The following is a 22,885-nucleotide window of genomic DNA, read 5'->3' on the forward strand; positions in this document are numbered from 1 at the left end:
CCAATACTTATTCTATCAGTCTCTTTTTGCCGAACCGCTAAGTTACGGGGATGTAAACACGCCACCATCGGTTATCAAGCAATGTTGGGGGGGACAAACATAGACACACTAACATACACACACACATACATATATACGACGAGCTTCTTTCAGTTTCCGTCTACCAAATCCACTCACAAGGCTTTGGTTGGCCCGAGGCTACAGTAGAAGACACTTGCCCAAGGTGCCACGCAGTGGGATTGAACCCAGAACCATGTGGTTGGTCAGCAAGCTACTTACCACACAGCCACTCCTACACCTAATTTTTTTTCTTCTTATTTTCTTTTTTAATTAATCAGAAATTAAGCTTGCATGCTCCACTGGATGGGTAATGTCCAGTGTGCATACACGACAGTGTAAATGATTTAAGAGGAAAACTGGGTATAAGAGGCAAGAGAGAAGACTGCACTGGTTTGGTCATGTGATGAGGACAGCTGCATAAAGAAGTGCCAAGCTCTAATTGTGGAGGGGGTAGACCCAGGAAAACTTGGGTTGAAGTGGTGAGAAAGGATCTTCAGACGCTGGGCCTCACCGAGAAAGTGACAAGGGAGGTGAATTGCTGTACTTGAGATGTCATCCATACAAACAGGCTTGTCTTTTATAGGTACTGGTGCCGTATAAAATGCACTCGTGCCGCTGCCACATACGTGCACTTGTGTCAGTGGCACACAAAAAGTACCCAGTACATTCTGTAAAGTGGTTGGCATTAAAAAGGGCATCCAGCTGTAGAAACCATGCCACAACAGACAACTAGAGTCTGGACAGCTCTCTGACAGAAAAAACATCCCAGAATCAAGAACAGTGGAGAAGTCATTGATGGCCTATGCTCTTCAGGGAGTAAAGGGCTTAAAGAAAGATTCTAAGCAAACTTACTTGCGTACAAGATGTAGAGGACAAGTGAAGAGGAATCCACCATCTCTGATGACACCCATTCCAGCTGATTTGCCTTGACTGTTGATACAAACGATTTCTGATTCCATGTCCTTGTTAGCAACCAATATTTTGCCATACAATAAATCTCCAACCTAAAAACAAAGTAACAAACTATTTTTCACAGATCTCAGTCATGGGACTGCAGGGAGCACACAAAGGGAAAAATTAGGGAATTTATGTCTAACCAATATCTGTTATTTTTTCCCTTGTTTTAGTCACTGGACTGTGGCCATGCTGGACTATGGCCATGCCTTAACGGGTTAAGTCAAATAAATCAACCCCGTACTTATTTATCAGTCTATTTTGCTAAACACTAAGTTATGGGGATGTAAACAAACCAACACTGGTTTTCAAGTAGTGTTGGGGCACAAACACATATACAAAGACACATAAATACAGTGAGAGAGAGAGAGAGCTTCTTTCAGTTTCCATCTATTAAATCCACTCCCAAGGCCATAGTAGAAGACACTTGTCCAACGTTCTACACAGTGAGATTGAACTCAGAACCATGTAGTTCTTACCAGAGCCACACCCATACCTGTAGCACACAAAAAATTATTTCATCTTCATGTTTCTGGAATGAGTCATTAGAAGAGAAACTAACCAGTCTATCAATTCTTTATTTTTCATTTGTCAACAGAATTTTTTTTTTTTTTTTTTTAATTTTGTTAACACTTTGAATACCAAGCCATCAGAGACTGCCTCTGATCTCCGATACAAATTTCTTGATTTAAAGCAATCTGCCTTGAAATCATCCATTGAAATTTCATTTTAACTTATGATCTAAACACCATCTTGATATTGATGAAGTAATTTTACTAAATTCTTCATAATTTCCAAAATTAATTGAAACAAAATCAGTTTATTTCAACAGAAATATAGCAACAAAAGAGTTAAATATTCATAAAATATAGGTTCGGATGTGGCTGTGGGGTAAGAAGTTTGCTCCTCAACTGTATGGTTCCGGGATCAGTCTTACAACATGGCACATTAGACAAGTGTTTTCAACTGAAGTCTCAGGCCAATCAAAGCCTTGTGAGTGGATTTGGTAGACAGAAACTGAAAGAAGTCTGTCTAATATATATATATATATATATATATATATATATATATATATGTATGTGTGTGTCTGTATTTGTCCCCTCACCACCGCTGTAACTTAGTGGTTCAACAAAACAATTCAACAGAATAAATATCAGACTTAATAAGAATAAGTACCGAGGTTGATTCATTCAACTAACTAAAATTCTTCAAGGTGGTGCCCCAGCATGGCCACAGTCTAATGACTGAAACAAGATAAAACAATAAACTGGGATCAATTTAATTCGCTTCCCCCTCCCCTAAAATTGGTTGCCTCCGGCCAAATTTTGAAACCAATGTTATAAAGATCACAAAAAAAAAAAAAAAAACTAGGTATACATACTTTCACATCTGGTCTGTTACGTTTGTTGGCGCCTTCGAAAGACAGAAATGATAATCCGGCAGGTTCATTACTTCCAATGTCCACCCTAAATACATCACCAGCTTTCATTGTGCAGATTCCAAGTACGTGGTCTCCTCGCACAGGAACATACTTTAAAATAACAATCAAAATATATATATATGTATTAAAGTACTACTTTTTTAGTCTTCTAAGATTTCAGGACAATAGACACGAGTTAAAATAATAAAATAAGAACAGTAATAAACATTAGATTAACTGGACTTCTGAAGGTTATTGTAAAACAAATATTGCAAATGTACCGGCTTCGCGTACTCTTTCCGTTAACGTTACATCTGGATCTTTTTAATCAAGATTGCTTTTATTGAGGTAGGCATGTCGCTCTTGTTAAAAGGTAAACAATCGAGATATTACAGTATTTAAACAATGAAAACATTCGATAATGAAAGTAAGTCGTGTGTGCGTGCGTGCGTGTCTGTGCATTCATACACAACAAGCTTCCGTCGATCAATTCCCCATACAAAGTAATGGTCGTGGTAGAAGTCACTTGTTGAAGATTCCGCGCAGTAGAAAATCGAATCTAAAACCATGTGGTTGCACAATGAACTTCCAAATCCCACAGCCATGCTTGCACCCATTTGTAATTCATTTTTTATGTTGCATACATAAAGAAATACGAGCAGTCAAGTCTTATGAAAGCGACTACATACCCTACGTTGGTGACAGTCAATCCAGTAGGTGTTATGTTCTTTAAAACGAAGAATTCCAGGCTTTGTCACTAATACTTGTTTTTCCTGAACCCGTAATCCTGGCCCTAACACTATTTTATTCTCTTGTTCATCGACATCTTTCAAATCCCGAATAATTTCACCGGGAAGGAATAATTGATCAACACAACTCAGCACGTCGTCCGCCATCTTGTTGCTAAGTAAAGCTAACTTCACTTTTTCATCCCTCTCAACCGTAATACATCATATTCTTTTACTTTCTTTTTAGATAACCATTTAATTGAATCTAAAATAATAATTATTATGTTTTTCGTTTGTTTTATATTTTACTACAATGCTTTTATCCTTCGAAATCTACTTTCACTAAAACCAATCAGACTTACTTTGTTCGAAACTACATGTCCAGACTTATATATATTATCAGCTCCACCAATTCCTAAATGCTAACTTAACCGGTTCGTCGTCTACATTTCTTTGAATGAACCTTTTTTTAATTATTATTTTAATTATCGTTATTTGGCGATCTTACGGTATGAGTCCTAAAGATCGGTATTTTCTTATTATTTAAATCTGTTCAAAGGGGAAATATATCCATTTAATGAATTAATCGCTAAACATGTCGCATTTTAGTGAAAAATGTACACTTGCATCTATCAAAACAAAAAGCAATATTCATGCACACCCTGTCCCTCTGCACACTGAGACAAGAAGATAAAATATTTTGGAAGTATTATTGTCTCCAGATATGTGATATAATTCCCTCCCGGCATTGGATCATTATTAAATACGCTTTCTTTCCAGATTATGTAGTATTTTCCTTTTAATATAGATCGGTACGGCTGCACGAGGAAGCCTCGACGTGGTTACTCGATACTCTAGAAACAGCAGCCAAACCTGCCTCAAATCATATTCCACTGGTTTAAATATGGAAGCTACTTATTGGATGTAGTCCTTGACAAATATTCTCACCCATCCCCCCAAAAAAGATGGGATGATGATGGTCAGAATTCCTTAGACCCGTGATTCTCAACCAAGATTCATATGACCCTTGAGGCTCCACACGAGCAATATAGTAAATTGGGTACACACAGAACGCCAAGATTTTTTTTTTATAATTTTCATAAACATTTATTTATACTGGAGAACTTTCATCTAATTCTTCCAAATCTTTCTGTTAAAACTATTGAAACCATTTATGGGGATTTTCTTTTTTTTTTTTTTTTTTTTTTTTTTATCTCAACTGGTCGCACGCCGTAAGGTTTAACGGAACCTATTGAAGCAAGCCAGCACGCTCGCAACGTTACCACGGGCGATTGCGAGGCTAAGGAGTTGGGAAAGCCAAACATCCTCACGAGCCTCACCTGACACATCGGTGAGGCGGGCTGCCAACGTTGACAGGAACTTCGCGGTTAGTGGCCCAGTCCCTCCGAACGTCTCAAACGCCACAGGTTGGAAAGGATAGTTCACTGTCAGGACGGGTTTCTCTTCCGTTCAGCTACGAAAGCAGTGATCTTCTCATTAACTGCGACATCCAGGAATACTTTATGGTAGATTGTTACAGTTTAATACTTCTCATATTTTCATATTGACCTGGAGAGGTCTAAGTTATTAGTACATGAGTCCTGTTTAGAATAGAAGTAAAAAAGAAAATGTTACCCAACTGCAGGATATTTTAGGAATTTTAACAGGCGCAGGAGTGGCTGTGTGGTAAGTAGCTTGCTTACCAACCACATAGTTCCGGGTTCAGTCCCACTGCGTGGCATCTTGGGCAAGTGTCTTCTACTATAGCCTCGGGCCGACCAAAGACTTGTGAGTGGATTTGGTAGACGGAAGCTGAAAGAAGCCCGTCGTATATATGTATATATATATGTGTGTGTGTGTGTGTGTCCCTAGCATTGCTTGACAACTGATGCTGGTGTGTTTATGTCCCCGTCACTTAGCGGTTCGGCAAAAGAGACCGATAGAATAAGTACTAGGCTTACAAAGAATAAGTCCTGGGGTCGATTTGCTCGACTAAAGGCGGTGCTCCAGCATGGCCGCAGTCAAATGACTGAAACAAGTAAAAGAGTAAAAGAATCAAACATGAAATTCCATATGTAAAATCACAAGTGTTTTCACAATTGCTTTTCCATGATGATACGTGTCAAGCGTTTGAGGAAAGAGATAGGGGAAGGGGGAAGTAGACAACATCTGAAAAGATTGGGGGAGGGTTGAGGGGAGGGAGATGCACAAGTTGGGGAGGCTGAAGGGATGCCATCAATCAGGTAGTAATGAATTATGTAAATAATATTTTCAAGTTTCTGCTACTGGTCTGGGGCTTAACAATGCTTTACATTTTATCATGAAATATCATTATCTATAATCAAGCATAACTTCCACTTCATAAGTAAGCCACATGATCAATATTTTCTGGAAATGAGCATTTTTTCCAACATAAAATCTATAAAAATTGCTCCTCTATTCCAATTAGAAATGCTAATGATTCAGTAACTACTGTCCAAACTAATGAAGGTATCTTTACATGGTTTCTGGATCTGCTAGAAATAGCAGCTAATCCTTCTTCAGGTCACACTCTACTGTCTTTTAAAAAAGAGAAGACACATTAGATCAAGGCTGCGGGCCGCAGACTTTCATCTCACAGCCTGCTTGGTACTTTCTTGAAACGGGTTTATTTAAACAAACATTTAAAAAATTTTATCAAAAATTAAAGATTTGTAATGAAAAGTAAAAAAGAAAGATACTACTAGGCACAGGAGTGGCTGTGTGGTAAGTAGCTTGCTTGCCAACCACATGGTTCCGGGTTCAGTCCCACAGCGTGGCACCTTGGGCAAGTGTCTTCTACTATAGCCTCGGGCTGACCAAAGCCTTGTGAGTGGATTTGGCTGCTAAAAAGCAGAGATGACTTTGGTGGAATTTGAACCCAGAACATAATGACAGAAAAGATGCTGTTAAGCGTTTTGTCCAGTGTGCTAATGGTTCTACCAGCTTGCCACCTTATTGATACTAATAATACTAATAACTCTTAGGCACAAGGGCTGAAATTTTGTGGGAGGGTTTTAGGGTTTTAGTTGAGAACATCAACCTCAGTACACAACTGGTACTTCTTTTATTGACCCTGAAACAATGAAACTTCGAAAACGTTTCATTGATGCTATAATTCTTTTGCCGTAAAATAATTCAGAAGATTATTTTCTTTCAGATAAAGAATGAGCAACCACATTGCAGACACTTTGCAACGCCATGAACACATTGTTAGAGAAGACCACTTGACACAACTCATCAACTTCATTTCCAAACACCAATGGATTTATGACTTCCAGTTTACAAAATTCTTTGTGGAAGAAGTTTGGAAGAAGGCACCTGCAGGAGTAAGTTCTGTTACCTGAGATTTTTTTACCTCTTAGAATGTGAAATAGGATGTGCAGCTATTATTCTTGATTGCCTTGGGTCAGCCTTGACCAAGCAGAACTTAGAATTCATCGTCATCATCATTGTCATCATCATTGTTGTTTTAACATCTGATTTTCCATGCTTGCATCTTTTGGATCAGAACAAACTGGAGCTGAATTTTTTACAGCTGGATGCCTTTCCTGTTACCAACCCTGGAAGCAAACATCACTATTGAAATGAGCCTTTTTGTTTACAAAGACCATGCAACATATCAAGAAGCTCAGATATGGACTATCTTAGTGGACTATTATATACAACTAGCAAACACATGAAAATGAGGGGAAATAAGAACTCATTCACACACATGCACACGCACACACATACACATACACACACATATAAAATAGGCTTTTTTTTTGCAGTTTCTATCGAATCAATTCACCAGGTTTTGGTTTGTTCAAAGCTATAGTAGAACACACATGCCCAAGGTGCCATGCATGGAGACTGTACCCAGAACCAGGTGGTTCAGAAGTAAATTTACCACAAAGCCTCACCTGCACCTATTTTGTGTGTGTGTAGTAGGCATCCATCAGTCTTGGGAGGCCATGGATCTGCGCCCAAAGAAATCTTGTCAGCCGCTAATGGTGGAATAGAAGCTCCTGTGGCTGTAGAGGCCCACACCAGAGTGGCAGTCACACATACAGTGACTGCATTTGAAGGAGCTCACTGTCAGCACTACTGGCTTTTCCTTCTGACAAGTGTGTTCCTCTTTTTCTTCACCTCACTTCATCCCCTCTTGCAGTATTTGTCCCCAGCACGAGCGATCATTTGCAACCTCCTCCCATCTCAGAACATCCTGATCATGCGATCTCATATCTCTCTTGCAGAAGGAGTGAGCTTATGTGAGCACAAACATTTGATCACTATAACCAAATCATCTGCCTGGTTGTTCAGCAAGAATTTGCAGAAACCCTCATACATTGTTTAATGATGGGAGAGTCCATTATATATTTAAGAGTGGCTGTGTGGTGGTTCAGTCCCACTGCATGGCACCTTGATCAAGTGTCTTCTATTATAGCATTGGGCCAACCAAAGAAGCCTTGTGAGTGGATTTTGTAGACGGAAACTAAAAAAAACCCCTTCGTATATATATATATATATATATATATATATATATATATTGTTGTATTTGGGGATGGTCAGTTTAGCCAATAAAAACACACGCACTGTATATTTGGTGTTAATTTGCTTCAGCTTTATATTACATTACATTACATTAATCATATTTCGGCCAGAGTTCTTTCGTCACACTTCTGTGACCTCATCAGTGGTCCTTTGCTTTCTTCTTTCTTATGTGTGTCCCACCTTGCTAACGATCAGCCGTCTGTGTTTGGCCCCTCATCATCACTTGACAACCGATGTTGGTGTGTTTAGACCTATGGAATAAGTACTAGGCTTACAAAGAATAAGTCCTGGGGTCGATTTGCATGAGCTACTAATCCAACGTGTTATTTTATTAAGAGTGAGGTCAGTATTTAAAAAAAATAATCTCTATCAATCATTGTTCAATTGTTATATCTTAAAATTCTCCGAAATGTCTTTTGTTTCAATTTCTTTGTTTCATTTCTAGTGGCTGGATTATTTAATAACATTGTCAACAGAACAACTTAAACAGCTAACAGAAGGAACAATAACGGTAAATATAATAATTATTTCTCCTCCGTTTTGTCAGTTGTTATCAAAATATTCTATTGAGGAATGAGTGCTGTCTTGTTGTTTTCTCATATGTCATACAAATGTGATGTCAGCTCTGTAAGTCACATCGGAAGATATCTGTTTGGAAAGGCAGTAACTTTGAATAAGGAGTGACACAGGGCAGAAAGGGTTCTTTTAGGCCAGTAGCTTTTTCTTTTATTTCCTAATAAATAGGATACATAGAGGGGACGAAGTAGGACAGACAAAAAGGAACATCTAGATCGTTGAGCTTTTTTACAGATGATTTAACGAATGATTTTTATATGAGAATAATATATTATAATATGATGATGTTATTGTTTTAAAAATTTGATTACTTTTAGGTTGGGGATGTCTCCCTAACCCACCGGTTGATTTTTTTTGTTTTTCCATTTCTTTTTCTTCTATGCCCAGTCCGACCATATTGGCATGGCCCCTTGCATACACAACTTTCTTATGACATCCTTCCATCTTTTGGCAAATACTCTTTGCGACAAGCTCCTCCTCTTGGAAACAAGATGGGCGGTGAAGTAGTTCACCAGCCCTTCGTCTGGAGATGAACTGTCTTTTAGGCCAGTAGCATGATAAAACACCAAGTTCAGTCTACAAAAGCATACACAACTGTAGAGTTGTCTCGTTTTCATTGTTGTTGTGTTTACCAGATGATGCAGACGACAACAAGATGCTGAGAGATCCATCCAGTTTGTACTAGTATAGGAAAATAAATGATGATGATGACTTCAACAGTCAGTTCTGAGAGGAAGAGAGCATGAAAGAAGATTCGACCCTACTTCCTTACTGGTACTCTTTTTATCGACCCTGAAGGGACAAAAGACAGATTTGACATAAACAGTATTTGAACTCAAAGCACAGAGAGCTGGAACAAATACTGCCAGATATAACTGATGATGTAGCAATTCTACCAATTTATTATCTTAATTTATTAGTAATTAGAGAATAAATGTCCTGATGGTACCCCAAGGGAAGACCACCCTACTTATTCATCCAGCTGCAATTAGTCAAAGACATTGTTAGTCAGAGAGAACTCTGTGTCATGTGGCAAATAAGGCCACAACATGATCTCTCCAATCAGCTCTGTTTTCTTTTCTACTCTAGGCACAAGGCCCGAAATTTGGGGGGAGTGCCCACTCAATTAGATACGCAACTAGTACCTAATTTGGGGGGAGGGCCCACTCAATTAGATATGTAACTGGTACCTAATTTTGGGGGAGGGCCCACTCAATTAGATATGCAACTGGTACCTAATTTATCGACCCCAAAAGAATGAAAGGAAAAGTCGACTTCGGTAGAATTTGAACTCAGAATGTAAAGATAGACGAAATACCACTAAGCATTTCACCCGGCGTGCTAACATTTCTGCCAGCTCGCTGCCTTAATCAGCTCTGTTTTCTGGCACTGTTCTGGTCTTATTCCAGCTTCTCCACCCTTCTAGTCTCTCCTTGTCGATGGTCCTTTGCCATGTGGCTTTGGGGTACCTTTCTGCTCTTTTCCTTTCCTCTCAGGTTGCCACTTTTGTGCCACCATACAATCGCTTTCTCAATCTTGTCTGAGGACATGTCTGATCCAGCTCCAGTGTCTGCAGTTTATTCAGCAACAAATTGCAAAACCATCTTTCTTGTACTTTGAAAGACTACTATCATGTATGTAATGTATATATATATATATATATATATATATATATACACGTCTATGTATGTTTGTATGTGACTACAAGAAACAACCATTGTCAAATCCTCAATAGAAATACATGACTATTACAAACACTCGTTTCTTCTATGTTGGAAAATCTGAAGACCTTTTTTGGTTTAATAAAGAATGAATTTGTTTTATTTGTGTTGCAGAGTAACTGTCCAGATAGCCTGAAAGAATACATTGAGACATGCATAGAATTGTCTACACACCGGAAACGGTTGGACAATTTTGATCCTCCACCACTTAATTCATTTTTCACTGAAGGCCTGACTATGAAGAAAAAACATGAAATAACTGCCATGTCAAGTCTTGTCCATAATCTAGCCTCTCGTGCAAACATCCATACTTTGGTTGATGTTGGTTCTGGTCTGGTGAGTATTGCTTCTTGCATTGAAACAAAGTTTAAACTAATTTTAATTATTTTATGCACAGCACAACACAGCACTCACTGGATAATGTGAAATATTTAATCTTTTAATCCACAGGGTTACATAGATCATGCATTATCTTCTACGCATGGCTATGATATTTTGGGCATTGAATGCCAGGAAATTTTTGCTCACAAATCTGAAATGCGTGCTGCTCAATTCGGTAAGAATTATTCCATAACCACAAATAACCAATTTACCATTTTACTGCTGTGTTTTGGAATACTTCAAATCTATTTTTGCTTTTCGCTTTCTTCCTCCACAGAAATTGAACAGCTTCCAACTTGTAAATTTTCCACTTGCATCCTTCAATTGAAGCAGTCAAAAGAATGCCTGCAACAGTTTCAAGAAGCCCTCAGTAATCATCAGCAACAGCATAAAAGACCTTCTACCACAGCGCCACCCTCCGCAGAAGAACCTGTAATGTTGATGGGGTTACATTGTTGTGGTGATTTGACACCAACAGTCTTGAACATCTTCCTGCAGCTAAACCAAGCTCATATATTGTCTTGTATCAGTTGTTGCTACCACAAAATGGATTATAACGGTGAGTTCTTATCATGTCTGCAGTAAAGTTCTTCAGTAAAGATCTATTTCCATTTTTGATTCGATTTTAGGCTTTTTCTCAAAAATTCCATTGTTAGAATATATCCGATTCACACATGAATGGACATCCTTGTCAAACAGTTCATCGTGGTGGTGGTGGTGGCGGCTTTGGCGGCGACGACGACTTCGTGAGGAAGGAGGTTGTCCTAACATGCCTCACTAGTTTTGATCTACTTGGACTTTTCACGTTAAAGTCCTTGAGATACCATACAGTATTACTGATAATGATAATTTCTATAATAAGTACAAGGCTACTAATATTGACTGGAAGTGTGCAGTCAACTTAATCGTCCACACTACATGAATAATACTTACTTTATTGACCATCAAAGGAATGAAAATGCAGTTTACTTCGAGATTTGAAGCCAGAATGTAAGGGAGATAACTACATACATCCCCCCACCACCACTACATCGGGCTTTTCGTCCAGTTCTCTACCGTTACTGCCATTCACTGTTCTAATTAATAAATTATTTCTGCTTTTGGTATCAGGACGTATTATTATAGAAAAAGAAAAGTTTAATTTAACCAGCATCAGTACTTTACTGTTACTGAGTGCGAATTTATCGACCCCCTTTTGTGATCGATATATTCACACTCAAATCATACCCTACCATCTCTTAAAAGAAGGATGCTATCGGACAGGAAAAAGATCGTTGGTCACAGCTGTGACCAGCGATCTTCTGTAATCGTTATTTTCCTGAGGTGGGGCATCATTGTTGTTTTAAAGAAGTTGTTCCTCTTTACCCATTTTTTGGTTGTTTTATAATGACTTTTCTTTTTATTTTATTCATTTTAGATGAAACGTAATTTAACAAACAAAACAATATCCCTAGAATTCAGCCGAGACATGGCTGAAGTCTGTCAAGGCTAACTATGAAATGGGAGAATGACCAACAAATTTGGCCATTGTGGGCATTAGTGGGTGGGGTTGGGTTAAGAATATAGTTCGTGAAAGAGTATAATATGATGTTTAAGGTCAGTGACCCGGGTGAGATAGGAGTCAGCTTGACTGGTTCTTTGATAGGTTAGAAGTGGGGTGTTGGTAATATTTTATTATACTAGGCTTAGAGAAGTGGGTAGCTGGGAGAAGACAGAAAATAGAGTAAGGATCAAGAATAAAGAAAGTAAAAGTGAAGAAGTATAAATGCATAAAGCCAATTATATATATATATATATATATACATACATGCTGCCTGACTGGCTCCTGTGCATGTAGCACCATTCAAGCATGGCCAATGCCAGTGCTGCCTGACTAGCTCCCATGTCGGTGGCACGTAAAAAGCACCCACTACACTCTCAGAGTGATTGACATTAGGAAGGGCAACCAGCTGTAAGAAACCTTGCCAGATCAGATTGGAGCCTGGTGCAGCCTCCCAGCTTTTCAATCCTCTGTCAAACTGTCCAACCCATGCTAGCATAGAAAGCGGATATTAAACAACAATGATGATGATGATATACATGTGTGAGTGTCACAGTTATACAAGTAGTGTCATTCATTTCCAATATTCTGTGAAAATATCTCAGAGCAAAGGGAAATATTATCTTACTTTGAAACTAGTGAGGACTGAAAAAGAAAAGGCATCTGGCCATAGAAAAGTAGGCATTAAAATGATGGTGATGTTCTGCAGTGTGATTGCTGTTTTTGAAGATAAATCTAATCTGCAGTCTTTCTTTCTAAAGCACAGATATATAATTATTTTCTTAGTTCTCTCTTGTTTTAGATATTGCTGCACAGAAACACTGTCTGCTTTTGCACAAAACTCCCAACTACTTTTTATTTCTTGGAACAAAATTTTATTTGTTCTATTTGCATTACAATCAAGGCAGGATTAGCTTAGCACAGCCACTATATAAATGATTTAAGTGCTTTACTTTGTATGAGTGCCACTGTTGTTATTATTGCTCTCTTCAAAATTACTTGTTAAACTGTTTGGAATATTTTTTCCTACTTCCTGTTCATTAAAATATTCATTTTATTCATTCATTTGTGTTGTTTGCTCACATTGTTTGCTATTTCAGTATTTTGTTTTGTACTCTGTATTTAGTAGCCCTTTTCTTGAGTTGAATGTCTGTCGGTAAACCATTCCACTTTATTTCTTTTGTTTCTAGTCAATGAACATCAATTTACTAATTTCCCCATGAGTGCCAAGGCCAAGAGAGCTTTTAGCTTCCAACAAGGGATCAATGGGTTCTCTCATCTGAATGTCTATGCCCTGAGATTGGCAGCTCAGCAGACAAAGTAAGAAAAGTTCACATGAGAATTTTTTTTTAAACCTTGATATTTGTGTGTATATATGTGTATGTGTGCATATGTAGTGGGGAGGATTGCAGTCATCATCGTCATCATCATCGTTTAACGTCCGCTTTCCATGCTAGCATGGGTTGGACGATTTGACTGAGGACTGGTGGACCAGGTGGCTACACCAGGCTCCAATCTGATTTGGCAGAGTTTCTACAGCTGGATGCCCTTCCTAACAAGCAACCACACCGAGAGTGTAGTGGGTGCTTTTCCGTGCCACTGGCACGAAGGCCAGTCAGGCGGTACTGGCAACGGCCACACTCGAAATGGTGTATTTTACGTGCCACCTGCACAGGAACCAGTCCAGCGGCATTGGCAACGATCTCGCTTGAATGTCTTTTCAAGTGCCAGGTAACGATCACGCTCAAATGGTGCTATTTACGTGCCACCAGCAGTATATCCACAAATATGCATTTATTCATTCCTTCCATTTAATGTCCATTTTTCCATGGTAACATCATTAAACTGGTGATGATGATGATGAAGAAAACGATGATGATCATCATCCATTTTCATTTTATAAAACCCTTTAAAATAATCAAATATTTTTATATTGTCAGAAGTCAGTGGATGAACCAAACAGAAGCTCAGTATGACTACTGTAAAAAGAACGTGACATTGCGAGGGTTGCTTGAAATCTTGTTTCTCAAAGGTTAGTTGTAAACATTCAGCTTTATCTTAAAAAATTCTTCACCTTCTTCTGCCTTAACGAACAAATCATTATCTTGATAACAAAGCTGGTTCTCTTGAATCTGTGTATGCATATGTGTGTGTGTATAATATATATATATATTTCTCCGTTTTCTTTTGTTCTCTCCCCTTGTTTTTTCTCTCAATCTTTTCTGTCAAAGAGCATAGGTTTGAAACATCAAAGACTTTTCCATTTTACCTGAGCATCAAACTAATACACCTGTTTGCTGTTCCCTTGTCAGTCTCTGTCTTGTACATTTGAACCAAATATATATATATGTATAGGTGTAGGAGTGGCTATGTGGTAAGTAGCTTGCTTACGAACCACATGGTTCCGGGTTCAGTCCCACTGCGTGGCGGCACCCTGGGCAAGTATCTTCTACTATAGCCTCGGGCCGACCAAAGCCTTGTGAGTGGATTTGGTAGATGGAAACTGAAAGAAGCCCGTTGTATATATGTATATATCAATCCCAGGACTTATTCTTTGTAAGCCTAGTGCTTATTCTATCGTTCTCTTTTGCCGAACCGCTAAGTTACGGGGATGTAACCACACCAACATCGGTTGTCAAGCGATGTTGGGGGGACAAACACAGACACACATGCGCACACGCACACACACACACATATACATATATACGATGGGCTTCCTTCAGTTTTCGTCTACCAAATCCACTCACAATGCTTTGGTCAGCCTGAGGCTTTAGTAGAAGACTCTCGCCCAAGGTGCCATGCAGTGATACTGAACCCAGAACCATGTGGTAGGTAAGCAATCTACTTACCACACAGCCACTCCTATATATACATAAATCGATAGATAGATAGATATTAAGGCGGTGAGCTGGCAGAAACATTAGCACGCCGGGCGAAATGCTTAGCGGTATTTCACTCGCCACTACGTTCTGAGTTCAAATTCCGCTGAGGTCAACTTTGCCTTTCATCCTTTCAGGGTCAATAAAATAAGTACCAGTTACGTACTGGGGTCTATATAATCGACTTAATTCATTTGTCTATCCTTGTTTGTCCCCTCTGTGTTTAGCCCCTTGTGGGCAGTAAAGAAATGAGATAGATAGATAGGTAAGATAGATAGATAGACAGACAGACAGACAGACAGGATAGATAGATATACTCAAGTTTGTGTCCATCTGTTGGTGGGTGTATATTTATGAAGATATAATATATATTTGTCAACATTGCCTCATTCACTTCCCCATCTCTCTATCTACACACGCACACACACACACACACACACAAACACACTGCCTCCCCACTTTATCCTCCCCCCTTTCCTCTTCTTCCACCTCCTTTTTGGCCTGATAATTGCAAATGGTTTATCTGGCTAAGGTCCTGTTTTTAGAAAAGTATTTATTGATCCTCATAAATACTTTTCTCCTTTGTTCTATTTTCTCTCTCTCTCTCTCTCTCTCTCTCTCTTTCTCCCCCTCTCTCTCTCATTGTCATGGATCCTGTTTCTTTCAATTTATCTCTATATCTAGGGCATATTTGTACTTGTTATCTTTCTTTTACCTCTATTCAGAGGAATTCTTCATACACCTATACTTATACACATGTTGTAATGTAATTCGTTATTTACAATGAATAAGATAACCAGACAACAGTCAGAACAACATAACGAACTAACAATTCTTTTTACCAACCAACAATTAATATTCCTTGTGAACTAACCATCTGACGCCTTCCGACTTCACTCGACTCCAAACTCTGAACTCTTGAACTCACTCAGATTGTTACTATTTATACTTTACTCGGACCAGTCTATCTCTTGCAAGGGGGCGTCGTAACCCTCATCACAGCATCTGCCTTTTTGAGATTTTGACCACTCTGAGAAAGTGGAATTCCTATTTTTTTCTTTCCTGTACTTCACCTTTTTTTTTAGCTGTTGTATCTTAATTGTTGCCCAACTTTTGAGGTAGTATTGTTCATTGCACACAGCACTTTTTCTTTTCATTGTACTAAGCACTCTTGTTAGCACTTGGTTTTCTTTTCTTTTCTTTTTGTTTTTTTTTTGGAAAATTTAATATCTTTTTCAATTAGTTGTTACTTCCAGATATTCAGTCTGTTTCCATTTTCTGAAGCTAGTTCTTCAGAGTTCAGCATCAGCTGAGATGACACTTTATTCAACTGACAGAGGAAGGTGACTGATCAAACTGATTATGTAAACAGAATTCTTTTCCACCTATTCTTGTCAGAACCTTTGATACGGAGTATCAAAAGTTTAATCTCTTTCACACTGATAAAATGTCAAGCAAACTTAAAAATTTGTCGTTACTGTTATTGTCAGTATGAGCAGAACTTATGAATCGTTTGCTGCGAAGGAGAAATTAAATATGTAGAATATGCATTTGAACGTGGCAATAGAGCCAATGTTTGAAATTGGCGTAAACAGTACGACAAACTTAAAACTCTGCCTAGTAATAAACAGACAAAAATAAAAACATACTATCAACATTATCCATATCGTTACATTTTTTTTCAGTCAGGAATATCCATATCACTATGTATGTCAATGGTGCTCCATTGTGATTGGTAGAAACTCCAAGCAATGTAAAATATGGCCCTGACCGTGTTTACCAGCATGAAGGTCAGACTTCAAAAAATAGTTAACCAGGCACAGGAGTGGCTGTGTGGTAAGTAGCTTGCTTACCAACCACATGGTTCCAGGTTCATTCCCACTGCGTGGCACCTTCGGCAAGTGTCTTCTACCATAGCCTTGGGCCGACCAAAGCCTTGTGAGTGGATTTGCTAGATGGAAACTGAAAGAAGCCCTTCATATATATGTATATGCATGTGTGTGTCTGTGTTTGTCCCCCCCAACATCGCTTGACAACCGATGCTGGTGTGTTTACGTCCCTGTAACTTAGCGGTTCGGCAAAAAAGACCGATAGAATAAGTACTAAGCATCCAAAGAATAAGTCCTGGGGTCGATTTGCTCGACTAAAGGCGGTGCTCCAGCATGGTGACAGTTAAATGACTGAAACAAGTAAAAAAAAAAAAAAAATTTAATTGTTTTAGTAAATTTATACAGAAAAAGTAAGCATTATACCGTCAACTTCATATTTAAGCCATTATTTTTTCTGTAAAAACCTTTTCTGACAATAAATGAGTCAAATGTTTACGTTTTGTGCATCTTTTTGCAACAAAAAAAAATTCTGGAAACTATCTACTCATGTAATTTACACACCCTCTGAAGTTTATTTTTATTTTTGTGAAAAAAAAGTGCATAAATTACATGGGTTTTTACGGTAGATAAAATTATCTCATTCGGTTTCTGGGAAGAGCCTCTCCACCACTCAATCTGCTGAATTCATTTCCTACTTTTGTTTATGCTGAATTGGTAATGCTTTTCTATGTATTTATATATAACTAGCTTAAAAACTGCCCTATTGGGTGACTTTGAAGCTACCTTCTGTGGCAGGCTCTTGATTGGGCCTTGGACCCAACAATGACACTTCATGTATTGAGTGCATATTTAATTTTATTATATTTGAACAAAATTTTTCAAACAGTTAAGTATTACATTAATATTTAAGCTTAACTTTTAAAAGGGAGGGGGAAGAGAGAAAGAGATTTAGAGAGATAGAGATTTAGAGAGAAAGAAATTTAGAGGGAGAGAGATTAAATGAAAGGAGTAGAGTGGATAGAGAATAATAGTGAAAGAGAATAAAACCATTCCCATAGAGAAAATGCTGGAAAACTTTTCGTTTTTTTGGACGATATATGATAAAGCTGTTGAAAATATGGAAATTGCAAAGAGAAATGTTGCCTATCTATGTATCTATGTGTCTGATAGTTATTCTGTCTGTCTGCCTCTCTCTCTCTAATACACACTCTCTCTCTCCCTCTGTCTGTCTGTCTCTCAGTAAATAGCCGTGAATATTACTGTTACTTTTCTACAGTTGAAGGGAGAGGTAGAAGGAAGAATAGAAATAAAATGTGTTAAGCACAGGAGGTCTAGTTGAAGTGAGTAGCAGAGTGAGAAAGAAGGAGGGACATAGAGAGAGTGAGAAAGAAAGAGAGAGAGAGAGAGAGAGAGAGAGAGAGAGAGAGAGAGAATGGGTGGTGACTGAAAGGACGGTTGCATTTATTTTGTTTTTAAATGTTTATCAGTATTTTCAAAGTAGACATAGATAACCACAGCAAATACTGGATGTTATTTTTACTTTCCTTTAATATAATTAATTACCGTATTCTGTATCCTGGGTCCTCAGCCAAATTTGGATATTACTTTTACTTTTCTGCACTGTAATTGGATGTTACTTTTAAAGACACATTTTTTGCATTTCATAGAATTTCCCTGGGTCATGCTTACACATAATTAGGCATAACTACAGATGTATACCCCCCACTACCACCACCCAGACTTTAGTAACCGTAATCTATGCTGTTTGAAAAATATTCGTATAAAATTTCATTAAAAAATACCCATTTTCCTGAAAGTCATGAGAGGGGAAAATGTTGGGTCATGTGAATTTCCCAAAACTCCACTTCCCAACTCCTCAGAAAAATTTTTTCCAACAAATTTTTACATACACTCAATCAACAGGATCTAAGCAATTATTTAATTATTTGTTGAAACTTTTGTTAAAAAGAATCCATTTTTCTGGAATTTATGAGGCAACAAAGTCGGTGGGGTATATATCTGTAGTTATGCCCATAATGATTCGATAGTTATTAAATGAAGTCACTATTTACAGATGCTTACATTTTTTTAATGTTTTCTGTGAGGTCCAGCTAGTAAATATTGTTATCGTACAAAAAAAAATTCATCACAAAAAAATCATGTAAAAAAATTGATGGAAACAATTGCAGTTATGAAAAGCTGGGAATCCAAAATTTCATGATTGCGAGTCCAGATTCGGCCCAGAATGTTTTTAATTTGCTCATGAAGTCGACCTGATTCCAAAATGGTATATGTTGGGCTACGGCCTCTAGGAGTAAAGTTAAGAAAGTGCGACACACTGACATTCGTATCTATTATATTAGATTGTAAATATTTTCTCGACTTTATGTTTGAAGCTCTGATGAAGCTAGAGGGTAATGCACAAGCATTCAACTATGAGTGCATCATGCCTTGTAGCAGAAACAGCTGTAAGCTAATGAAGTTCATGACATAATTTCTCATACATTATTTACATTATTTACATTGGACGGACATGTGTCTTCATCTTGTTTGTTGCTACCACAATGCTTCGGCTGATTTACACTCCAGCCTTCATCGGGTGTCCTGGTAGAATTTTGAAACCAACCTTGGGTTCTCGTTCCTAAGGTGTTTTTGCTGATGTTATTATTATTATTTAAGATTTTTTTGTATAATATTTTCCAGAGGGCATTGCTCAGTCAAAACAAGTGTGTCGTGTGAAAAAGAAGATCAATTATTCAACAGCTGAGGCTTACATTAATGCTGTACTTTCAAATATTCAAGATATTGCAGGTAAATTTTTACTTTATACATGGGATTTCTCCATTCTTCTCTTTTATTCTTTAACTTGTTTCAGTCATTTGATTGCGGCCATACTGGAGCACTGCCTTAAAGGGTTTTCAGTTAAAGAAATCAAGCCTAGTACTGATCCTATCAGTCTATTTTGCCAAACTGCTAAGTTACAGGGACATAACCACACCAACATCGGTTGTCAAGCGATTCTACAACAACTGTAACCCAATTTTTGCTAAGTTGACTTGTGCTTTGCCCAAGACATAATACACTGCCCAGACAGGGAGCTGAACTTACAACCTTATCATCATGAGTCCAACAGCTTAACCACTCAGCCAAACATCATCACATAGACCAACCTATACATTTGTTAAAAGACATGAGTATTTTATGTATTCACTCATTGACCCTTTGGCATTTGATTACAGATAAGATCACCACCATCAATTCATTGCATGGGAGTTCACTGCTATCAATTCATGATGAACTTTCTTGTGGTGAACTTGCTTCACAGTGAACATTCCTTATGGTGAACCTTCCCTGCAGTGAACTGATAATGGTGAACCTTCCCAGCAGTGAATGGATGACAGTGAACTTACTGGACATGATAGCATTCAGATTCCTTTGCCAAATTACTGCTTATTTATTCACATGGTTTTGAATTAGTCATACATTACGTTGTAGCTTCAAGATCTCAACGGTGTGTTTGTATATTTTTAGAATGACATTGTATGATAGGCGTGAGAGATTGGATCAGGTCAGTTTGAGCATAAAACAGGTAGAATATTTGGGCTGGATGTGACTGAATTACAAGCTGAAGGGTCACTATTCTGATGTAATTTCTCTTCTATTTTTATGAAATTTCAGAAGATCGTGCACATTACCTTAGCAAGGAGTTTCTTCAGTTATTCGCAGACAACCAAACTAATTTCCAGTTTATAGAACCAATAACAGTAAGTTTTCTCTCTACTTTCTTTCAGAAATACTCAAATAAGTCAAGTATGATTAGTTATTTTATTTTAGCGTGGCCGTTGCCAGTTCCGCCTGACTGGCCCTCGTGCCGGTGCCACATAAAAGCACCCACTACACTCTCAGAGTGGTTGGCGTTAGGAAGGGCATCCAGCTGTAGAAACTCTGCCAGATCAGATTGGAGCCTGGTACAGCCATCTGGTTCGCCAGTCCTCAGTCAAATCGTCCAACCCATGCCAGCATGGAAAGCGGACGTTAAACGATGATGATGATGATGATGATGATGATTTTAAGATAAAGCAGAAAGCTTTTCCATTCCCCTTTCAATAAATGATAGGAACAATTGATTAAAGTTTGTTTAAACTGCTATAATGATGGTTCTTTTTCATTTTTTTTTTTGCTTTGCCCTGCCATTAATCTGCCTTGTTTTACCTCTTTTCCTTCCAGTGTTTGCAAGTTTTGTTACAACCCATTCTGGAAACCTTGATTCACTATGACCGTCTGGCCTTTCTCCAAGAAAGTGGATGTCGAGCATATCTGATACCATTGTTTAATGAACAGATTTCTCCACGGAATATCATAATTGTTGCAGAGAAGAAATGAAAATACACATTTCAGTTTTTTTATAGATCACTGTCACTAATACCATTTTGGTCTTATGGAACTAACAAGTCAGTTTGAAAATCGCCAACTGACCAAATTGATTGGATGTGAGGCTGTCTTCTGAAGCATCCATTGTTTGTTCCTATCTTTGGTACCACAATGTGTTCTTCAGTGTCCTTTAATATTCAGTGGCTTAGTCCATCACTATCAAAACCTGTTGCCTAAGAAGACTGAGGTATGCATACAACTAGAGATAATATCTCTCTTCTTCACCTTCCATCTTTACCAGTCATCAGCTCCAAGACCCTAACCGATCCACCATGGCAACAGACATTGGCCATCTCATCTCACCATGAAGTGTTTTGATTGACAGATGACTGCCAACACTTATTTCCTCTCAGGGTACAGATGAACTTTGACTTCTCTGTGAGAGGGTTTTCCATCGTTTGACAGGTTTTTAATTTTAATTCTACTGGTTGTCCACACACTCTGCCCCCTAAAGTGGACATAAGGGTGTGTGTATCCTGAAGGTCTCCTCCACTTTAACTAACCTTGGACTTCTGCACCTGGAAAGTTCCTAAGGCACAAGTCTGCACAAGGCTTATTTGGCAGTTACCTTTGCATGCATGTCCTTATATCTACACCATTGATAAGGTCCAAAAGAAAAGCTAAGCATCAGTGTCATTGAAGATGTTGCTGTCAGATTGCGAAGAGCTGGGACTGATACTGCAAATCATCTTGTCTGGTTCCGTCCTGAACTTACTATTTTTCGTCAACCTCACTAAGATGGAAAATAAAGTTGACCTCAACAAAATTCAAACTAAGAACACAGAATGTTGGAACAATTTACAGCATTCTGTAATGTGTGTGTCTGTGTGTGCGTGTGTGCGCATACATGCATACACATATAAATGCATGTATACATATGCATATACTGTATAACTATTATGTGTTTCGATAACTTACAGTACTGATTCTAATTTTCCATCCATCCATCTATCCATCCATTTCCTCTGCCCGCCATTCCTGGGAGGGTTGTGGAGTTAGAGTCCTCGGACACCTCCTCCATAGGGTCCAGTCAGAAGCAACCATTATTAGACTTTCTGGTTGGATTCCCAGTAGTGACCAACTGAGATTATCAATGTTATCCAACTATCTCCATTTTGATCTACCACCATACAATTGTATTTAATAAATTATGTTTAAAACAGATCATCATAATTATTTTGTTGTCTTGGGAGGGCTGTTACACCAATAATAACGACACATGCACTGGTTCAGTATCACTTCTTATTTGTTAATCATTTGGTTGAATATCTAACCAACTAACTAATCAATCATTTTATTTAATGTGCTGGTTAAACAACCAATCAGTTGTTTGTCAGTCAAAATTCTTTCATCACTACTCACAACCTTTTCAGTAACTTCTCTCTCTCTCTCTCTCTCTCTCTCTCTCTCTCTCTCTCTCTCTCTCTCTCTCTCTCTCTCTCTCTCTCTCAGGTTTGCTTTAGTCTGTCCAATAATTGATCTTATGCCTGTGTGAACGTATGAAGTATCTTAATTATAGTTTTAATGTCAAATTTCCCTTACTTATTCTATCGACTTCTTTTGCCAAATTGCTAAGTTACAAGGACATAAACACATGACTACCAGTTGTCAAGCAGTGGTGTGGGACAAACATAGACACAACCTCCTCCCTACACACACACCATCTGAAAGGTTTTAGCCTAATTCTCATTCTGTCAGTCTCTTTAACCAAACCGCTAAGTTATGGGGACAAAACACCAACACTGGTTGTCAAGTAGTGGTGGGGTACAAACACAAGTACATACACATATGTATATATATAATATATATATA

The 22,885-nt window shown here is 38.2% G+C and overlaps 2 protein-coding genes across 4 annotated transcripts in view; one reads left to right on the forward strand and one right to left on the reverse strand.

The window, feature by feature from the left end:
- LOC106881058 (exosome complex component RRP40) overlaps positions 1-3,348 on the reverse strand; it is a 16,665-nt gene extending 13,317 nt beyond the window's left edge. Inside the window, exons 1-3 of the mRNA XM_014931269.2 lie at positions 3,124-3,348; positions 2,396-2,545; positions 913-1,064 (exon numbers count right to left, since the gene is read on the reverse strand). Of these exons, the coding sequence (XP_014786755.1) occupies positions 913-1,064; positions 2,396-2,545; positions 3,124-3,330 (509 nt within the window). The 5' untranslated portion in view covers positions 3,331-3,348. The remainder of the gene's footprint in view (positions 1-912; positions 1,065-2,395; positions 2,546-3,123) is intronic.
- Positions 3,349-3,550: 202 nt separating this feature from the next.
- Positions 3,551-22,237, forward strand: LOC106881057 (methyltransferase-like protein 25B). Of its 3 annotated transcripts, none has more exons than XM_014931264.2 (11): positions 3,551-3,596; positions 6,341-6,509; positions 8,162-8,227; positions 10,128-10,349; positions 10,464-10,569; positions 10,672-10,953; positions 13,125-13,254; positions 13,875-13,966; positions 19,346-19,453; positions 20,321-20,406; positions 20,870-22,237. In XM_014931264.2, exons 2-11 carry the CDS (start codon positions 6,348-6,350, stop codon positions 21,023-21,025), a joined length of 1,410 nt encoding a protein of 469 aa, XP_014786750.1. In that variant the 5' UTR covers positions 3,551-3,596; positions 6,341-6,347; the 3' UTR covers positions 21,026-22,237. The 3 variants fall into 3 exon arrangements, with proteins under 3 accessions (XP_014786750.1, XP_014786752.1, XP_014786751.1); XM_014931266.1 differs by having other exon boundaries at positions 3,583-3,671; XM_014931265.2 differs by lacking the exon at positions 3,551-3,596 and adding an exon at positions 4,420-4,688.
- The last annotated feature ends 648 nt before the right edge of the window (positions 22,238-22,885 follow it).

Source organism: Octopus bimaculoides, chromosome 18 (assembly GCF_001194135.2).
Source record: "Octopus bimaculoides isolate UCB-OBI-ISO-001 chromosome 18, ASM119413v2, whole genome shotgun sequence".
NCBI classification, from domain to species: domain Eukaryota; kingdom Metazoa; phylum Mollusca; class Cephalopoda; order Octopoda; family Octopodidae; genus Octopus; species Octopus bimaculoides.